The 19,822-nt window shown below is 40.8% G+C and overlaps 1 protein-coding gene across 1 annotated transcript in view; it reads right to left on the bottom strand.

Annotated features, from left to right (window-relative positions):
• Positions 1-14,756: 14,756 nt before the first annotated feature.
• The window catches only part of IL13RA1 (interleukin 13 receptor subunit alpha 1), a 78,638-nt gene continuing 73,572 nt past the window's right edge, over positions 14,757-19,822 (bottom strand). The window contains exon 11 of the mRNA XM_088834147.1: positions 14,757-14,780. Within this exon, the coding sequence (XP_088690273.1) occupies positions 14,772-14,780 (9 nt within the window). The 3' untranslated portion in view covers positions 14,757-14,771. The remainder of the gene's footprint in view (positions 14,781-19,822) is intronic.

Below are 19,822 nucleotides of genomic sequence, written 5' to 3'. Positions count from 1 at the left end.
CTATGTTTTCCCTCACGCAACCCTCTTGGGACCAATCATGAAAAGAACGAGAGCTGCCATTCATTGAGGGTTTTGATGTCCTTGGCACTATCTTCTACAGGCACATCCTCAGCTTGATCTTTGACTTCACCCCTGCGTTTAGTGACTATTTTTTCTTGGGGAAAAATAAATGTTAATGGCTGTAAAGTTTTCTTATCTAGGCCATAAGGCAAATCCAACTATAGGAATGGGCATAGTTAGCGTTGGAGTTTCCTTTCTCAGAAGTCTTCTAAGGCCAACTCAAACCCAGTCTTGAAATTGTGTGGGAAGGGGCCCATCTGCCATTGCTGTGCATCAGGCATGGTTGTGATCACTGAGGGCAAGAGCAAGGGCACGGCAGAAACTGGAGCTCTTTGTTCCTGAGGATGTTTCCAATGTTCTGAGGAATTAGCTAAGGACTCTTACTTTTGGTGAGTTCCAGCCTGTACTGAGGCCCTGAGGCTGTTCTATCTCTCTCACAATTACATTGCTGGGATAGAGTGGCTATCCTTCAAATCCAGGCAATTTTTTCAATGCTCTGTGACATTTAAAGAAGCAGATGGAACAACTTGTCAGATGCTTGTCTGAAGCTGCTCACCTGAGCCCCCAAATCCTTCCCCTCAGCCAACAGATTTTTCATAAAGGAACACCAATCTTTCTGGATCACCACCCTTTGCATCCCTACACCCTTAGATGCTGAGGCCATTTCTGGACTCAGAACCTTTGGGTAGGCTCTTTTGTACCACCCTCTGCCCTCATTGACCCCTTGTAATTCTATCACAGCCAGAAAGAATAGAACTAGTTTGTGGAATGATCTTGATTTATTCAAAGTTTCCATGAGAGCAGATGGAATTGACTATCTTCTCTGCTATAGCCACAGTGCCCAGCTTTGCACCTGCCACAAAGCAAATACTCAATCAGTATTTGTCAAAGAATGAATGAATGAACAAGAGAGAGCAAAGTAGAAATGAATAAATGTAATTGTTCTCAAACTGTTGCAAAGCTGTCATACAGAAGACAGAGGATTTTTTAAATTAACTGTTTATTTTGAAATAATTTCAAAGTTACAGAATAGTTACAAGAATATTACAAAGAATTTTCATATGCCATATTATACAGATCCCACCAATTTAAACTGTTTTGGCATTTTATCACTCTCGCTACTTTTTTCTGAACTAGGTCTGTTAAACATACCATGTTACTTTATTTCTTAATATTTTAGTGCATAATTTCAAAGGACAAGGACATTTCCATAGATAACCACAGTCCAGTTATCAAATTCAGTAAGTTTAATGTGATACAATATTGCAGTTCTTATTCTAGTTTTTCCAATTGTAAGGGAAGATTTTTTTTTCTGTTTGGTTCCCCAAGGCAGAAGGAAGATTAAGACGTAGACATATGAGTAATGTAATTTTTGGCTATATAATATAAAGATTGTAGAATGGTCTACCAATGAATAAAATGGCCTTTCTCCAAAGATAGGGAATGCTCTGTTGTTGGAGGTATTTAGGTAGAGACTAGATGACCTGTTAGGAATGAAGGAAGAGGAGATGGCTTTTGAACATGAGTTACAGAACAAGCTTCTATGTACTTCTCTAAACTAGATGACTTACATGCAATATACTGGGCTTGATTCTTTTTTTCCACTTACCATTTCTTTTTTTTTTTTTAACTTTTTTGATGTGGACCATATTAAAAGTCTTTATTGAATTTGCTACAATATTGTTTCTGTTCTATGTTTTGGTTTCCTTGGCCAAGAGGCAGGTAAAATCTTACTACCCCAACCACAGATTGAACCCATGCCCCCTGCATTGGAAGGGGAAGTCTTAACCACTAGACCACCAGGAAAGCTCCTCATTTAGCATTTCTAGTGTCAGAGTTGGCCCTATGTATAGCTGGAGTAGCCAGCCTCTTCCATGACATGGTGTTAAAGCAACCTCAGTGTTCCATTAGCCTGAAACTATTTTCTCTGACATGTTCTATAAACAGGTCAGCCCTGAAATAATAATACTGATGAAAGGTTGCTGCTACAAGTTGTGAATGACGCCAGGATTCTTGGCCTCCAGAGGAGAGGAATTTGATCTGGGCTTGATCACTCAGAGCTTTTTGTGTAGCAAAGTTTTATTACAGTATAAAGAGATAGTGAAGGCTTCTGACATGGACATCAGAGGGGAGAGAGAGAGTGCCCCCTTGCTACTTTTTAGCAAGAAGTTATTTACCTATTCAGTTCAGTTCAATCACTCAGTCGTGTCCTACTCTTTGCAACCCCATGAATCACAACACACCAGGCCTCCCTGTCCATCACCAACTCCTGGAGTTCACTCAAACTCATGTCCATCACGTCAGTGATGCCGTCCAGCCATCTCATTCTCTGTCGTCCCCTTCTCATCCTGCCCCCAATCCCTCCTAGCATCAGAGTCTTTTCCAGTGAGTCAACTCTTCACATGAGGTGGCCAAAGTATTGGAGCTTCAGCTTTAGCATCAGTCCTTCCAATGAACACCCAGGACTGATCTCTTTTAGAATGGACTGGTTGGATCTCCTTGCAGTCCAAGGGACGCTCAAGAGTCTTGTCCAGCACCACAGTTTGATTTACCTATTCAGTTCAGTTCAGTTCAGTTCAGTCGCTCAGTCGTGTCCGACTCTCCGCGACCCCATGAATCGCAGCACGCCAGGCCTCCCTGTCCATCACCAACTCCCGGAGTTCACTCAAACTCACGTCCACAGAGTCGGTGATGCCATCCAGCCATCTCATTCTCCACCGTCCCCTTCTCCTCCCGCCCCCAACCTTTCCCAGCATCAGAGTCTTTTCCAGTGAGTCAACTCGTCACATTTACCTATTAGCAAGTTGCAAATTAGAGAAAGGAAATGCCTCAAAATTGAGAGAGTTGCACCAGGTCCCTCACCCACAATATGCATTTTGATATAGTATTGACACAAGGTGAGTCATCCCAGGCCATAAAACAATTGACATGAATTTTGAAGAAAGGCAGATTTCCAAGCAAATACATAGTTCATTAAAACATAGCTTAAGGAAGACATTTCCATGAGAGAAATGCATTGATTAGCTGAAGGTTTGAGATAAACTTAAGCTTAAGTGGAACCAAATAACCACAATGGTGTGATCACTCACCTAGAGCCAGACATCCTAGAGTGTGTGAAGTTAAGTGGGCCTTAGGAAGCATCACTATGAAGAAAGCTAGCGGAGGTGATGGAATTGCAGTTGAGCTATTTTATATTCTAAAAGATGATGCTGTGAAAGTGCCGCACTCAATATGCCAGCAAATTTGGAAAACACAGCAGTGGCCATAGGACCAGAGGAGGTCATTTTTCATTCCAATCCCAAAGAAAGGCAACGCCAAAGAATGTTCAAACTTCTGCACAATTGCACTCATCTCACACACTAGCAAACTAATGCTCAAAATTCTCCAAGCTAGGCTTCAACAGTACGTGAACTGAGACTTCCAAATGTTCAAGTCGGATATAGAAAAGGCAGAGGAACCAGAGATCAAATTGCCAACATCCTTGGATCATTGAAAAAGCAAGAGAGTTCCAGAAAAACATCTGCTTCATTGACTACGCCAAAGCCTTTGACTGTGTGGATCACAAAAAACTGTGGAAAATTCTTAAAGAAGTAGGAATATCACCTGACTCCTGAGAAATCTGTATGCAGGTCAAGAAGCAAAAGTTAGAACTGCACATGGAACAATGGACTGGTTCCAAATTGGGAAAGGAGCACCTCAAGGCTATATATTGTCACCCTGCTTATTTAACTTATATGCAGAGTATATCATGTGAAATGCCAGGCTGGATGAATCACAAACTGGAATGAAAATTGCCAGGAGAAATATCAATAACCTCAGATATGCAGATGACATTACCCTTGAAAAGAACCACTTGATGAACGTGAAAGAGGAGAGTGAAAAAGCTGGCTTAAAACTCAACATTGAGAAAACTAAGATCATGGCATCTGGTCCTATCACTTCATGGCAAATAGATGGGGAAACAGTGGAAGCAGTGATAGACTTTCTTTTCTTGGGCTCCAAAAACACTGCAGATGGTGACTGCAGACATGAAATTAAAAGATGCTTGCTCCTTGGAAGAACAGCTATGACCAACCTAGACAGCATATTAAAAAACAGGGACATTACTTTGCCAATAAAGGTCTATCTAGTCAAAGCTATGATTTTTCCAGTAGTCATATATGAATGTGAGAGTTGGACCATAAAGAAAGCTGAACGCTGAAGAATTGATGCTTTTGAACTATGGTGCTGAAGAAGACTCTTGAGAGTCCCTTGGACTGCAAGGAGATCCAACCAGTCCATTCTAAAGGAAATCAGACCTGAATATTCATTGGAAGGACTGATGCTGAAGCTGAAGTTCCAATACTTTGGCCACCTGATGTGAAGAACTGACTTATTTGAAAAGACCCTGATGCTTGGAAAGATGGAAGGCAGGAGGAGAAGTGGGTGACAGAAGATGAGATGGTTGGATGGCATCACTGACTCAATGGACATGAGTTTGAGCAAGCTTCAGGAGCTGGTGATGGATGAGAAAGCCTGGCGTGCTACAGTCCATGGGGTCGCAAAGAGTCAGAAACAACTTAGCGATGAATTGAAGTGAACTGATGACAATACAGGATTAGAAGAGAAAGGAAAAAATATGCCTGCCACTTGGCAGTTTTATTTTCTCCTGCTGCTTGGGGACTTCTGGCCTCCCTACTGCTGCTATTAACGCTCTCACTAACACATTCTATGTACTTAAGACCAAGCATTGGTGTAACTGCTTTGGATATGTTAATTCATTATGTCTCCAAACCCACCCACCCCCCCATACATGATACAGCTCTTATTATTAGCCCTATTTTAACAACAAGGAATCTGAAGTTCAGATAGATTTTGATATCTTAATTAGATTCAAGTTCAATGTGCTAGAACACTTAAGACATTATATTCTAGTTCAAGTGAGTGTATATGGAGATTTTAAAAATTGGTTTAATTCATAGAAAAATAAAAATGAAAGAAAGAAGTCAAAATCTAGTATTTCAAGACTTAAAGAAAATTAATATTTCTTTATCTACTTGTATCTATTCTTTTCTGAAAGGGGCAGCCTAATCTGTAGCTACTTTTTATCTCTACTATGTTTCCTGATTTTCTGACTGTTGCTGTAATTATTATTTCGATTTTAGACACATACTTTTCACTTTAATTGACATGCCAGCCCAGGATTAAAGGTTCTCCTAGGATTGTCTGTGAAAAGCTTGAAATCTCCCTATTGCACTATCTTTCTAGAAGACAGAGGAACCAGGAAAATGGCTCCTTCTTTACCCAGCCTTATGGGTTCCATATTTTTCAGAACAGTTAACTCCTGGCTAATTCCCCTAATCCTTCAAATTTCAGCTTAAATGTCACATCCTTAGAAAAGTTTTTGCTACCCTTCAAGACTAGGTCAGATTCCCTTGTTACCTGCTCTCACTGCATCATGAAACTTTCCTTCATATCAGTGATCAAATTTTATATGATTATTTTTCTCTTTTTATAGTTAGACTGTAATACAACTTTTTGAGGGGTCCCATTTGTTTAAGTATTTACTGGCATTATTATGAATAACAAACTCCCTGCTAACTTCAAACCTTTCATTTTTTATTTTACTTATTTACTTATTTAGGGCTGCACAGCATGTGGGATTACTTCCCCTCAGTTCAGTTCAGTCACTCAGTCATGTCCGACTCATTGCGACCCCATGAATCACAGCACGCCAGGCCTCCCTGTCCATCACCAACTCCTGGAGTTCACTCAAACTCATGTCCATCGAGTCAGTGATGCCATCCAGCCTTCTCATTCTCTGTCATCCCCTTCTCCTCCTGCCCCCAATCCCTCCCAGCATCAGAGTCTTTTCCAGTGAGTCAACTCTTCACATGAGGTGGCCAAAGTATTGTAGTTTCAGCTTTACCAGGGATCAAACCCGCTGCCTTAGAACCATGGAGTCTTAACCACTGGACCACCAGGGAAGTCCTAGGGTCCCATCTGTTTTTGCTTCTCAGTGTATCCTCAGCACCTAGCACACTATCAGTTCAGTCAGTTCAATCGCTCAGTTGTGTCTGACTCTTTGCTATCCCATGGACTGCAGCACACCAGGCTTCCTTGTCCATCACCAACTCCCGGAGCTTACTCAAATTCATGTCCATCGAGTCAGTGATGCCATCCTACCATCTCATCCTCTGTCGTCCCCTTCTTCTCCCACCTTCAATCTTTCCCAGCATCAGGGCCTTTTCTAGTGTGTCAAGTAGCCAAAGTATTGGAGTTTTAGTTTCAGCATCAGTCCTTCCAAAGAATATTCAGGACTGATTTCCTTTAGGATAGACTGGTTGGATCTCCTTGCAGTCCAAGGGACTCTCAAGGGTCTTCTTCAACACCACAGTTCAAAAGCATCAATTCTTCAGCGCTCAGCTTTCTTTATGGTCCAACTCTCACATTCATACATGACTACTGGAAAAACCATAGCTTTGACTAGATGGACCTTTAATGGCAAAGTAATGTCCCTGCTTTTTAATATGCTAAGTTGGTCATAGCTGTTCTTCCAAGGAACAAGTGTCTTTTAATTTCATGGCTGCAGTCACCATCTGCAGTGATTTTGGGGCTCCCCAGCTGTGGTGTTGGAGAAGACTCTTGAGGGTCCCTTGGACTGCAAGGAGATCCAACCAGTCCATTCTAAAGGAGATCAATCCTGGGTGTTCATTGGAAGGACTGATGCTAAAGCTGAAACTGCAATACTTTGGCCACCTCATGTGACGAGTTGACTCACTGGAAAAAGACTCTGATGCTGGGAAGGATTGGGGGCGGGAAGAGGGGACGACAGAGAATGAGATGACTGGATGGCATCACAGACTCTGTGGACATGAGTTTGAGTGAACTTTGGGAGTTGGTGGTGGACAGGGAGGCCTGGCGTGCTGTGTTTCATGGGGTCGCGGAGAGTCGGACACGACTGAGCAACTGAACTGACTGACTGACTGAAAATAGTCTTTTACTGTTTCTATTGTTTCCCCATCTATTTGTCATGAAGTGATAAGACCAGATGCCATGATCTTAGTTTTCTGAATGTTGAATTTTAAGTCAACTTTTTCACTCTTCTCTTTCACTTTCATCAAGAAGCTCTTAATTTCTTCTTTGCTTTCTGCCATAACAGTAACATCATCTGCATATCTGAGGTTATTGCAATTTCTCTCTTGATTCTAGCTTGTGCTTCATCCAGCCTGGCATATTGCATGATGTACTCTGCAATAAGTTAAATAAACAGGGTGACAATATGCAGCTTTGATATACTCCTTTCCCAATTTGGAACCAGTCTGTCTGTTCCACGTCCAGTTCTAACTTTTGCTTCTTGGCCTGCATACAGATTTCTCAGGAGGCAGGTCAGGTGGTTCGGTATTCCCATCTCTTGAAGAATTTTCCACAGTTTGTTGTGATCCACACAGTCAAAGGCTTTGGTGTCGTCAATAAAGCAGAAGTAGAGTTTTTTCTGGAACTCTTGCTTTTTCGATGATCCAATGGATGTTGGCAATTTGATGTATAGCACGCTATAGCCCATTTGTTGAATGAATGAATGAAAAGATGAAGGTCTAGTTCCATTACTGAAAAGGAGACTGGCAAAGAAAACATTCAACAATTAAGTGGAGACCCTGAATGCTAAATGTGGGATATTCTACAACAGTATAAAAAATCAGGGCCAGCCAGTGACTCAGTCAAAACCAAGAATTCGATGGATCCCACAAGGAGTTGCAGTCCAGGCTAGCGTTTTGGTCAGTAGCTACAAGACAGCAAGGTCAGCATGAAAGATCTCAATTTAGTGCTGGGATGCCAGACTGGAAGCAGTCTGTGGTCAAGGTCAAGCCTTCAGGAAAGAAATGATACTACGGAACATCTATCCCCAGGTTTCTTCCCTGGTGACAGAAAAATATATCTGGTGGTAAAGAATTTGAGGGGGAATTCCCCGGGGGTCCAGTGGTTAGGACTTGGGGCTTTTGCCACTGAGGACCTAGGTTCAGTCCCCGCTGGGGGAACTAAAATCCCTCAAGCCACGTGGCACAGCCAAAAAAATAATAATTCGAGGAAGAACTGTAAAAGACTTTTGAGAGGCGGGGTCTTTCTTGCTGGCTCCAAAATACGTCCCCTCTCAGTAAGTGGTTTCCGCAAAGCCGCCATTACAGTTTCTCCATATAGCCCCCAGAGGGCAGCAGTGCGTTAGTCTTCAGCTAGAAGGTCCTGCCTAGAGCTCTGTCTCTCCTGTCCCGTGACTGCCCCACAGTAAGCTTCGGTTTGGAGTTTCTTTACCCTGTGCCCAGAAGGCTTGCAACGTGTCTTCTCCTGGGAGTGCCTCCCATCGGTCTTCCTGGTGTTAGGCTTCCGAGACTCCGACTCTTGAAGTCACTCTCCTCCCACTGTCACCCCTGAGTGTTCTCCACCCTGATGGAAATCATGACCCAGTGGTTCCCTCCAACAATCCCTGTCAACATGTCCAAAACAGAATTCCTATTTATAGTCTGCCCCATCCCCCACCCCCACTTAAGCCTGCACATCTATCATCTTTTTGTTTGTTTGTTTTGGCCATGCTGCACTGCATGCGGGGATCTCAGTTCCCCCGACCTGGGATGGCACCCACATTCCTGGTTTGAAGTGTGGCATTTTAACCGCTGGACCACCCGGGATGTCCCGTCTCTCTGTCATCTTGGACACCTTCCATCCATTTTTGGTGAGTCCACCTCTAAAATATTTCAGATCTGCACCCTCTTCTCCAATTTCGCTGGCACAGGAGATCCTCGCACCTCTTGCCTGAGCTCCTATCTCATCTGTCTCCATCATCTCGCCTCCACAATCCATCCTGGTACCATGATCTCTGCCTTCACTCCAACTCCTCCAAGGATAAGAGCGTCCCATTTGATAATCTCTTCAAATTCTACTCACACTTCAAATTGCAGATCAACCAGTACTTTCTTTAAGAAATTTTTCTGGCTCTCCTCCCAGCCACATAACCCATATCACTCTTTACCCTGCCTGTCTACAGCACTTTATTTGGACCTCTTTTTCTAGCTCTAATTTTTAGCATTCTGCCTTGCATAATATTTATTATTTATATAGATGAATATTTCTGTCCATTCCTTAGCCCAGGAGGACAGCTGCGTGGCACAAATTCTTCATCTCACCCCCCCAGCAGCACACAATAAGAGACATCATTATTAGATCCTAGCTGTAATCCTGCTGGGTCCAAATTCTATCTCAAAATCCTTCTCAAAACAGTACTTTAGGCAGAACTGGTCCACAAATGAAACAAGTTTTCCATCCCTGCCCTGGACTATGAAAAACATTAAGACAGAAAGCATATGCTATTCTTCTTTGAATAATAGCATCTTGAATATAATCTATACTCATTTAAAGACTTCTTGAATGAATTAATTTAAAAAGTGGAATGGAGCAGACCCTGGCAGCAGGAATGCTGTTCCCAGACTCCATGGTTCAATTTAATCCTCTTTTTTTTTTTTTATTCCAATATATCTACTCTATCTTGCCGGTAACAGACATAGTGTATATCTATATTTCCCAATGGTATTCAAGGCAGAAACTTACTGAAAGCTGCATGACTAAGTGAACACTTAGCAGGTTTAAGGAGCATGTACTTAACCATGCGTAACTTTTCTGAGCTTAATATTCAGACTCATAAACCTGTTTTTCTACCCTGCTTTCAGATTTTCAGTGCATTTAAAAATACCATAAAGGTGTTGCACTATTTTAGTCTTAATCCATGCTGAAGTTCTCTTTCAGTGTCACATTTTCAACATGCTTATATCGGTCATTACCCTGAGGGAAAAAAATGATGCAACACACGTATGCTTTGTACTGCCATTTGCAAGACCATTCCCTACAAATATTAAAAGTTGCCATTTGGGTGACTGTGTGTATGTGTGTGTGTGCATGCAAACTTGCAGGGTTTTTTTCTTCCCAACAATATTGTGTAAGAACTTTGCTATTTCAAGGCCAAACTTGAGTTTTCACTTATTGCACAGATGTCTTACTGTTCTTATAAAGAATTTCTGGAGTCAGATTGGACATTTAACTAATGTTTAGTCATGGCAATCTGGAAAGGGAAAAATAAAAGCTCCTTTGTGGTGACAGGGTCATATTCTTTACTGGTTGTCAACATCGTATGGTTTGAGAGCCAATGATTATTTGTTACCAAATCCTTGCCCCTAAGTATCACAGAGCATCAGTATTCAAAAACCCACCATGAGCCTTGAACAGATTAAAAAAGGGTCCCCACTTGAACAAATTAAAAAAGACTTATGAGACAATTGAGGAAATATGAACATTGACTGGATATTTGGTAGTATTAAGCAATTATCATTCATTTTTAAGTGCAATAATTGTATTGCTGCTACTTTTAAAATAAAAGGGTCCTCAGCTTTTAGAGATGTATGCCCTGATATGTTTGCTGATGAAATGACAGTGTTTTGGATTTACTTTTTTTAGCTTTTTTTTTTTTTGACATGGACAATTTTTAAAGCCTTTATTTGTTACAATATTTCTTCTGCTTTATTATTATTATTATTTTGGCCACAAGGCATGTGGGATCTTAGCTCCCTGACTAGGGATCCGAACCTGCACTCCCTGCATTGAAAGGTGAAGTTTTAACCACTGGACCCACAGGGAAATCCCTGAGACTTACTTTAAAATAATTTATTGTGTGTGGGGTAGAGAATGGGTGGAGGTTTAGCTGAAACAAGATTTTCCATGTTGATAATTGTCGAAGCCAGATGATGAGTATTTGGTTGGTCATTCATTGTAAAAACCTCTCTACTTTCAGGCTGGAATTTTTCCATAATAAGAGATTTTCAGAAATATATGAATCTTATATATATATATATGAATCTTATCCAGGAATAATTATCCACAAATATCTTGGCCATCCTTGACTTTAGCAAAGATGTACTGATCAAATTTCTTAAAGGAGGTGGAGGCCAAAAGGAAGATGAAATGAGGCAGATAAGTCTGAAAAGAGAGGAAGTTAGGAAAGGCCTGGAACATAGACTCTTGCTACAGTGAACAAGCCACTGCCAGCCACAGAGAGAGCACATTTGGGAGTGGTAGTAGCTAGAGAGAGAATGATGCAAGAAAGTAGTAGATTCAAAAGAAGGAAGGGATCCTGTGTAGGCATGTTGGTGAGGGATGGTGAGATGCAGCTGGAATGTCAAAGCTGTAAAACAAACTTACCTTTTGGGTCAAGCTAAGTGACCCAAAATGAATAAATGAATAAATGAATAGAGAAAGCAAAGTTAGATCATCCCTGACTTACAGGCCTTCTTTCTCTATAATTCTAGTGCCTTTGGAAACATTATGGAGATAAGGCGTTTAGAATTCACTCCTGGTCCAATTCTCAAGTCAAACAATAACTTATAGAATCATCTTCTGCTTTTGTCTACATTTTCAAATCTACAAGTCTTGGGTCAGCTGCTATTTTTCTATATCTGCTTCCATTTTTGGTCTAAAAACAATCAAAAGTTACCATTTTAATGATGGTGGTTGGCAGACCTGAAGGGGCTTCCATAATTCACTTATTCCTTTTCCCAGGAGAGAAAATAGAAACTAAGAGGAAGGAAGTGAGTTGCCTAGCATTGTACAGTGTGGGGACATGGCAGGCACTCAATAAATGTCTGTTGAATCCAGGATTGGTACATTCTAGTATAACTCTTCCCTATAGCTCAAATGGTAAAGAATATGCATGTTATTCATGTTGAGGTTTGACAGAAAACAACAAAATTCTGTAAAGCAATGATTTTTTAATTTAAAAAAAAATTTAATTAAAAAATAAAAGAATCTACCTGCAGTGTAGGAGACTTGGGTTCGATCCCTGGGTCTAGAAGATCCTCTGGAGAAGGGAATGGCAATCCACTCCAGAATTCTTGCTTGGAAAATTCCATGGACAGAGGATCCTTGGAGGGCTACAGTCGATGGGGTCACAAAGAGTCAGATAGAACTGAGCGACTAACACACACACAGTGTGACTGAGTGACTACACACAGTATAACTCTACCAAGAAATTATAGCTGGTATCAGATATGATTGGTTGGTGCCCATGTCACATAGTTTTAATACCATTCCTGGTTGGAAAAAATGAATAAATGAGTAGAGAAAGCAAAGTTAGATCGTCCCTGACTTACAGGCCTTCTTTCTCTATAATTCTAGTTCTGGTCTCCATGGGATCCCTATATGCAGGCAGAGCGGCTCTTGGCTGTGAAGGTCATAGCTAATCCAGGTCTCCTCTTGGGTCTGAGTTTTGTTGATTGTCTGTTAGCCTCCTTAGTGCCGCAGGCACTGGCTAGCCTTATTTTGGGCTGAGCGGCAGAATGTACATCACTCCATAGATTCAAGGTTTGCATTGCACTCCCATAGTGAGAAAATGGTGAGTTGGGTTCCAAAGTACCTATTTTACTGTCAAGGAGTAGCTATCTAGCATTATTTTTCCAGTTTTTGATCTACCCCAGGGGTGAGGGGAGAAAGTGAATCTGTGGAGTGTTTTTTTCCCCAACAGCTTGAAAAGTAGGAAAAAAAAAGAAAGGAAAAAAAAAACCCTACTTTTAATCTTAAGCATTTCTAGAAATGTAAACAAAAGAGTTAAGCCTTGAATTCTAGCATTCTAAGATTCTAATATTGCTAACTAGATTTATACTGTATTTTTTAAAAACAGTATAATTAGAAAATGTCATGCCATTACAAATTCAGTACAATGAAGGTTAATAGTATAATAAGATATTGTAAAAGCAAGATATATTGCTGCCACTAGGACTGTCATTTTCACATAATAAGGAAAAAGGAATTGATGCTAGAAAAACAATATGTTCAATTATAGCCATCATTTATTGAAGTTCACTTTACATGGTTTATTTCATCAACATCTCAAAATAACCTGATGAGGTAGGTCCTTTTATCACCATTTTACAGATGAGAACTGAAGCTCAGACAGATCAAGTTGAGGAAACCTCCCAAAAGTGGAACCAAAAGATGATTAACTGGAGCATGAAAGATGTGAAAATGAGAGAATCAGTCTAAGACATACAATATCCAATTGGTAGGAGTTCTAGAAGTAGAGAAAACAAAAAAAGATATTATGTGAGAAATAATACAATGTCTCAAAAATGAAAGATAAGTTTTCTGATTGGAAGGGCTCACAAAAGCCCAGCCCAGTAAATGGAAGATGATGGATAAGAAGGTATATTACTGTTTAATATTAAAACACTAAAGATCAAAAGAAGACATTTAAAGTTTGTAGAAAAAATGTTGTATACAAAAAAATAAGAAATCTTTCACACAAAAAAAGAAATCAATAGAAGATCAGACTTTTCAAAAGCAACACTAGAACCAAGAACATTGGGGTAAGGTTTTCAAAATTCTCACAGGAAATTGTTTCTAATTAAGAATGCTTCAACTGGTGAAACTTTGAATGATGTATGAAGATATATTCAGACACAGAAGGGTTTTATTCAAATTACCTCCCATGCAATCTTTCTAACGAAGTTAGTGCAGGGTATGGTCCAGCAAAACTAGATCATAAAGCAATCAAGAGGACGACCTGAGATCTAGGAAATGGAATCTAACACAGAAGAGAAGCAAAGGGAATTCCTGGGACGACAGCTGGGTAGCAGACAAAGAGGGCAACCATTCCAGAATGGAGCAGGAGGGCAGCAAACTCCACCAGGGTTGTCTCTAAGAAAAATACATGAATCTCATAGATTACCTAATATACCTGACCATACTGAGTGGATTTTAATGGTTTTGATAGAAAGTTTGAGCCTGGACTCATGGTGGGTTTATAGAAAAACAAATTAAACCAAATGTACAGTGTGGGGAATATAGTCACTAACTATGTGATATCTTTGCATGGTGACATGTTGTAACTAGACTTACTGTAGTGATCAGTTTGCAATGTACAGAAATATAGAATCAATATGTTGTGTAACAGGAACCAACATAGGTCAATTACACTTCAAAACAAAACAAATAAAGTCATAGAAAAAGAGATCAGACTTGTGGTTACCAGAGGCAGGGGGCAGGGGAATTGGGTGAACGCAGTCAAAAGGTACAAACTTGCAGTTATAAGATAAAACAAGTACTGGGGATATAATGTACAACATGATAAATATTGACGTAATTAACATGGCTGTATGTGATATGTGAAAGTTGTTAAAAGAATACAGCCTAAGAGTTCTTACCCCAAGAAAAAAACTGTTTTTTTCCTATTTCTTTAATTTTGTATCTATGTGAGATGATGGATGTTTGCTAAACTTATTGTGGAAATTATTTCATGATATATGTAAATCAAATCATTATGTTGTACACCTTAAATTTATGAAGTCAGTCAGTTCAGTCACTCAGTCATGTCCAACTCTTTGTGACCCCATGGACTGCAGCACACCAGGCTTCCCTGTCCATCACCATCTCCCAGAGCTTGCTCAAACTCATGACCATTGAGTCAGTAATGCCATCCAACCATCTCGTCCTCTGTCGTCCCCTTCTCCTCCTGCCTTCAATCTTGCGCAGTATCAGGGTCTTTTCCAATGAGTCCATTTTTTGTATCAGGTGGCCAAAGTATTGGAGCTTCAGCTTCAGCATCAGTCCTTCCAATGAATATTCAGGACTGATTTCCTTTAGGACTGACTGGTTTGATCTCCTTGCTGTCCACTTATGAACTGCTGTATGACAATTATATCTCAATAAAACTGGAAGAAAAAAAACAAAGCAAAAGAGACAATTTGGGAATCACAAAATAAAGGCACTACAGTTAACGGCATTTTACACGGATCAACTGTAGACCAATAATTATACAGTATAATGCAAATACTGAATATTTAAGCCCAAATTTGTTGCATTCGTGGAAGGGATTTATGGGTGTCCATGGTGTGTATGTAAAGCTAGTTCCTCAGCTTCTATAGTAGAAATTTAGAAATAGATAATCTCTCAGTTCAGTTCAGTTGCTCAGTCGTGTCCAACTCTTTGCGACCCCATGAATCACAGCACGCCAGGCCTCCCTGTCCATCACCAACTCCCGGAGTTCACTCAAACTCATGTCCATCAAGTCAGTGATGCCATCCAGCCATCTCATTCTCTGTCGTCCCCTTCTCCTCCAGCCCCCAATCCCTCCCAGCATCAGAGTCTTTTCCAGTGAGTCAGTCAGCTCATCGCATGAGGGCCAAAGTATTGGAGTTTCAGCTTTAGCATCAGTCCTTCCAATGAACACCCAGGATTGATCTCCTTTAGAATGGACTGGTTGGATCTCCTTGCAGTCCAAGGGACTCTAAGCCTAAGTAAAAATAGGAAATAGCATTAAGTATTAGGGTATTATTCCAAAGTAAAGAGTTCTATGCCAAAATAAACAGCTACAAATGTTAAAAGCAGTTTTAAACATCACAGATTTATTAGCTTACATTTCTGCAGGTCAGAAGGGCAACCCAGCATGACTGAATTCTCTGCTCAGGGTCTCACAAGGCTGAAATCACACCAGGCTGGAAAACATGGGCTCCTCTCTAGAGGTACTAGGGAAGAGTCTGTTTTCAGGCTCATTCAGGTTGCTGGCAGGATGCGGTTCCCTCTAGCACTTTGTCCATGGCTTCTTCCATCCTTAAGCCAGCAACAACATCTTGGGTCCTTTCTGTGTTTTGAATCTTTCCTCCTCTTATGTTTTCAACCAGAGAAATTTCTCTGCTTCTAGAGGCTCAAATGACAACATCCAACTCACCCTCATAACACAAGATTATCTCCTCACTTAAAATTCTGTTATGTTAACCACATTTGCTGAGTCCTTAGAACTGACTCATTGGAAAAGACCCTGATGCTGGGAAGGACTGAAGGAAGGAGGAGAAGGGGACAACAGAGGATAAGATGGTTGCGTGGTGTCACCGACTCTATGGACCTGAGTTTGAGTAAAATCTGTGAGTTGATGATGGACAGGGAAGCCTGGCGTGCTGCAATTCATGAGATTGCAAAGAGTTGGACACAGCTGAACGACTGAAATTTGCCATGTAAACTAACATTGTCATGGGTTCCAAGGATTAGGGTGTGAGCCTCTCTCCTGGGAGGAGGAATCAGCGTAAGAGTGGCAGGGCAGGGGAACTGTTTTTTTTTTTTTTTTACAAGCCCCGTAGTACTCTTTGGCTTTTAAAATTGTTGTTGTTCAGTTGCTCAGTCGTTTCTGACTCTTTGAGACTCCATGGGCTGCAGCACACCAGGCTTCCCTGTTTTTCATTATCTCCTGGAGCTTGCTCAAACTCATGTCAGTGATGTCATTCAGTCAATGATGCCATTCAGCCATCCTATCCTCTGTTGTCCCCTTCTCCTCCTGCCTTCAATCTTTCCCAGCATCAGGGTCTTTTCCAGTGCGTCAGTTCTTTGCATCAGGTGGCCAAAGTATTGGAGCTTCAGCTTCAGCATCAGTCCTTCCAATGAATATTCAGGACTGATTTCCTTTAGGATTGACTGGTTTGATCTCCTTGCTGTTCAAGGGACTCTCAAGAGTCTTCTTCAGCACCACAGATTGAAAGCATCAGTTCTTTGGTGCTTAGCCTTCTTTATGGTCCAATTCTCACATTCATACATGACTACTGGAAAAAGCATAGCTTTGGCTATATGGACCTTTGTCCACAAAGACTTTTAAAATTAGGTACATGTTTTACATTGATTTAATGAAATCCCAAAAGTTAATTGCAATGACCCAATTTCCAAGTATTGAATTCAAAGGGACTATTTTAGAGAATCCATCAGATGTAGTAGCAGATGTACAAGCAATCTATATTATACAAAGTCCATTTTGGCATTTCTAGGCAAAATGACCTAAGACCTGCAAAGCATGTTAAGAAATATTTGTTAGGTACAACCATGGCTGGGCCCTTGGGAAAATTCTGATTTGGATGAATCACAGGATTCTTCCAATGTACCAATTCCTTTGTTCTTACTGTTGTATTAAAGGGCTGACTTTGGTTATTTTTGGCAGATACTGCTGATAGCTAACTGTCTCCTGTAGCAAGAATAGGAGGTGACCATAAACATATTCTCTTGATATGTAAAACAAAAGTCATCATCTTAATTTTTGCAGGATATCAGAACAGAGCCAATCTAGTCCAACCTCCTCATTTTACAGATGAGAATACTAAGGCTGAGAGAGAGAGGAAGCTGCCCATTTGCACACAGCGAAGATCCTCACTTCTAAATGAGCTCTACAGCTTATGGCTATTGTCATGAGCCTTGGATGGGATGATAAATCACTGTCTAACATCTTCATTTTCTAGATGGGGAAGTAGATGCAGATAGGAAGAGATACTGTTAAAGTCATTTGAAACTCCTAAATTCTAATCCAGGTCTCTTTCCCTGTACAAAGTAGCCTCTCCCTGACTAACCACCTGAAAGTGAAAGTTATATTTGTTCAGGCAGGTCTGACTCATTGCCACCCCGTGGACTATATCCCATCCTCTGTCCACGGAATTCTCGAGGCAAGAATACTGGAGTAGGTAGCCATTCCCTTCTCCAGGGGATCTTCCCAACCCAGGGACTGAACCTGGGTCTCCCAAATTGTGGGCAGATTTTTTAACATCTGAGCCACCAGAAAAGCCCACTAAACACTTGATATCAAGACATAGCTTACCCACTTCTAAATTCCTAGTGCCTAGCACACTGCCTGGCTCATAGAGGAATGAATGCACAAATGAATATTAAGACAGTGTATAAAAGCTCACTTTGTAATGAAATGATTTGAATTCTCAGTCTTCCAGTTGATAAGAAATCTGGTAATAATTTGAAATAAGATGTTTCTTCTTTAGCCTCCTAGAACAAATAAGTACATCACTGGCTGTATTATACAGGCTCTAAAGTCAGGTTGACTTGTTTTCCAATTCTGTCCCAGTCATGAGCTATGTGATCTTGCACTCCTAACTGAATCACCTTATGCCTTGCTTTCTTCATCTGTAACATGAAGATAATAATTTATGAGATATTTATTGAGATATATTTATGAGATAACAATTTATCTCATAGGACTCATGGGGATTTAGTGAAATAACACATGTAACTTGGCAGACAGTAGCTACTGGGTAACTATTAATTTTCTCTTTTTATATAATGGTCTACCTAATAAATATTGAAAACTAGCAGTGAAATATTTTCCTGTTGCTAATGGTAAACCAAGTGTGACCATTAGAAAAGACAGCTAAAGGCCAAAGAAACTTCAGGAAGAAATAATGTTGGGGATTGATATAAAAGTACATCCAAATGTCAGCAAAACTCCTCCCTCACTTGAAGTAGAAGCATGCCAAGATTTTGCTACAGTATTTACAAAAAATGTTAATGCTTGATCTAATCATTTAGGGTTTACAAGAAAATAGAGTCTCTGAAATAAGTGTTCTGTTGTTGTTGTTGTTCAGTTGCTAAGTCATATCCAACTCTTTGTGACCCCATGGACTGCAGCGCACCAGGCTCCCCTGTCCTTCACTGTCTCCTGGAGTTTGCTCAAATTTGTGTTCATTTGTTGCTATCTAACCATCTCACCCTCTGCCACGCCTTTCTCCTTTTGCCTTCAGTCTTTCCCCGCATCAGGGTCTTTTCCAATGAGTTGGCTCTTCGCATCAGGTGGCCAAAGTATTACTTTCTTCTAAAACTATTAATATTCTAGTAGCATGAAACACTACTCATGTGAGCACAAAGTTGTGCTTGTAAAAGAGCAGGACTGCAAGGAAATGACAAAACGGTAAATTATCCTGGAAAGCAAATGGGCTTAGATCATTCTGGCTCCTCTGCCCTGAGATGAGGTGAACACACTTGTAGCTACAGGAATTTGTTTTCTATAGATCTCATACAGATATATAATCTCACGGGTCCCAAGTTTAATGTTTTCTGTCCTAATAGTGTTGATGTATTGCGAATCAAAAGGCAATTTCTTAATCAAAATTATACTTACCTGGAGATGGATTTCCAGAATCTTTCTGCATCATTTAAAATAATTACAGAAGCAATACTTTGGCCACCTCATGCGACGAGTTGACTCACTGGAAAAGACTCTGATGCTGGGAAAGGTTGGGGGCAGGAGGAGAAGGGGACGACCGAGAATGAGATGGCTGGATGGCATCACCGACTCTGTGGACATGAGTTTGAGTGAACTCCGGGAGTTGGTGATGGACAGGGAGGCCTGGCGTGCTGTGATTCATGGGGTCGCGGAGAGTGGGACACGACTGAGCAACTGAACTGAACTGAACTGAACCTGACCAAGACCAGCACCTCCTATCCATACCCTAGGGCTTGGATCCTGGAAAGTTGCAGAGCAAGTGACAAATGTCAGGTTTAAGACCCACTCCTAGAACATAATACAATTGAGAAACTCTCCATGACATTCAAACCATTTTGCTATAGTTACAGAAAACATGGAAATATATTACTACCTCTTAAAAGGGAACCTTTTGTAAATGGATTTTCTTAGTCTCAGATCTAACTTGCTTATGTGATTCATTCATAACGAGAGGTCCCTCATCATGGATATACCATGACAGTCTCCTGAAGTACACTGCACTCTGTGCTGTGCTTAGTTACTCAGTCACATCTGATGCTTTGTGATGCTATGGACTGTAACCTGCCAGGCTCCTCTGTCCATGGGGATCTTCCGGGCAAGAATACTGGAGTGGGTAGCCTATCCATTCTCCAGGAGAACTTCCTGACACAGGAATTGAACCGGGGTCTCCTGAATTGCAGGCAGATTCTTTACCAGCTGAGCTACCAGGGAAGC

The sequence above is a fragment of the Moschus berezovskii genome, chromosome X (genome assembly GCF_049115385.1).
Source record: "Moschus berezovskii isolate FMDL1 chromosome X, NW_MosBer_1.0, whole genome shotgun sequence".
Classification (NCBI taxonomy): domain Eukaryota; kingdom Metazoa; phylum Chordata; class Mammalia; order Artiodactyla; family Moschidae; genus Moschus; species Moschus berezovskii.
This window is presented reverse-complemented; position numbering and strand designations above follow the sequence as displayed.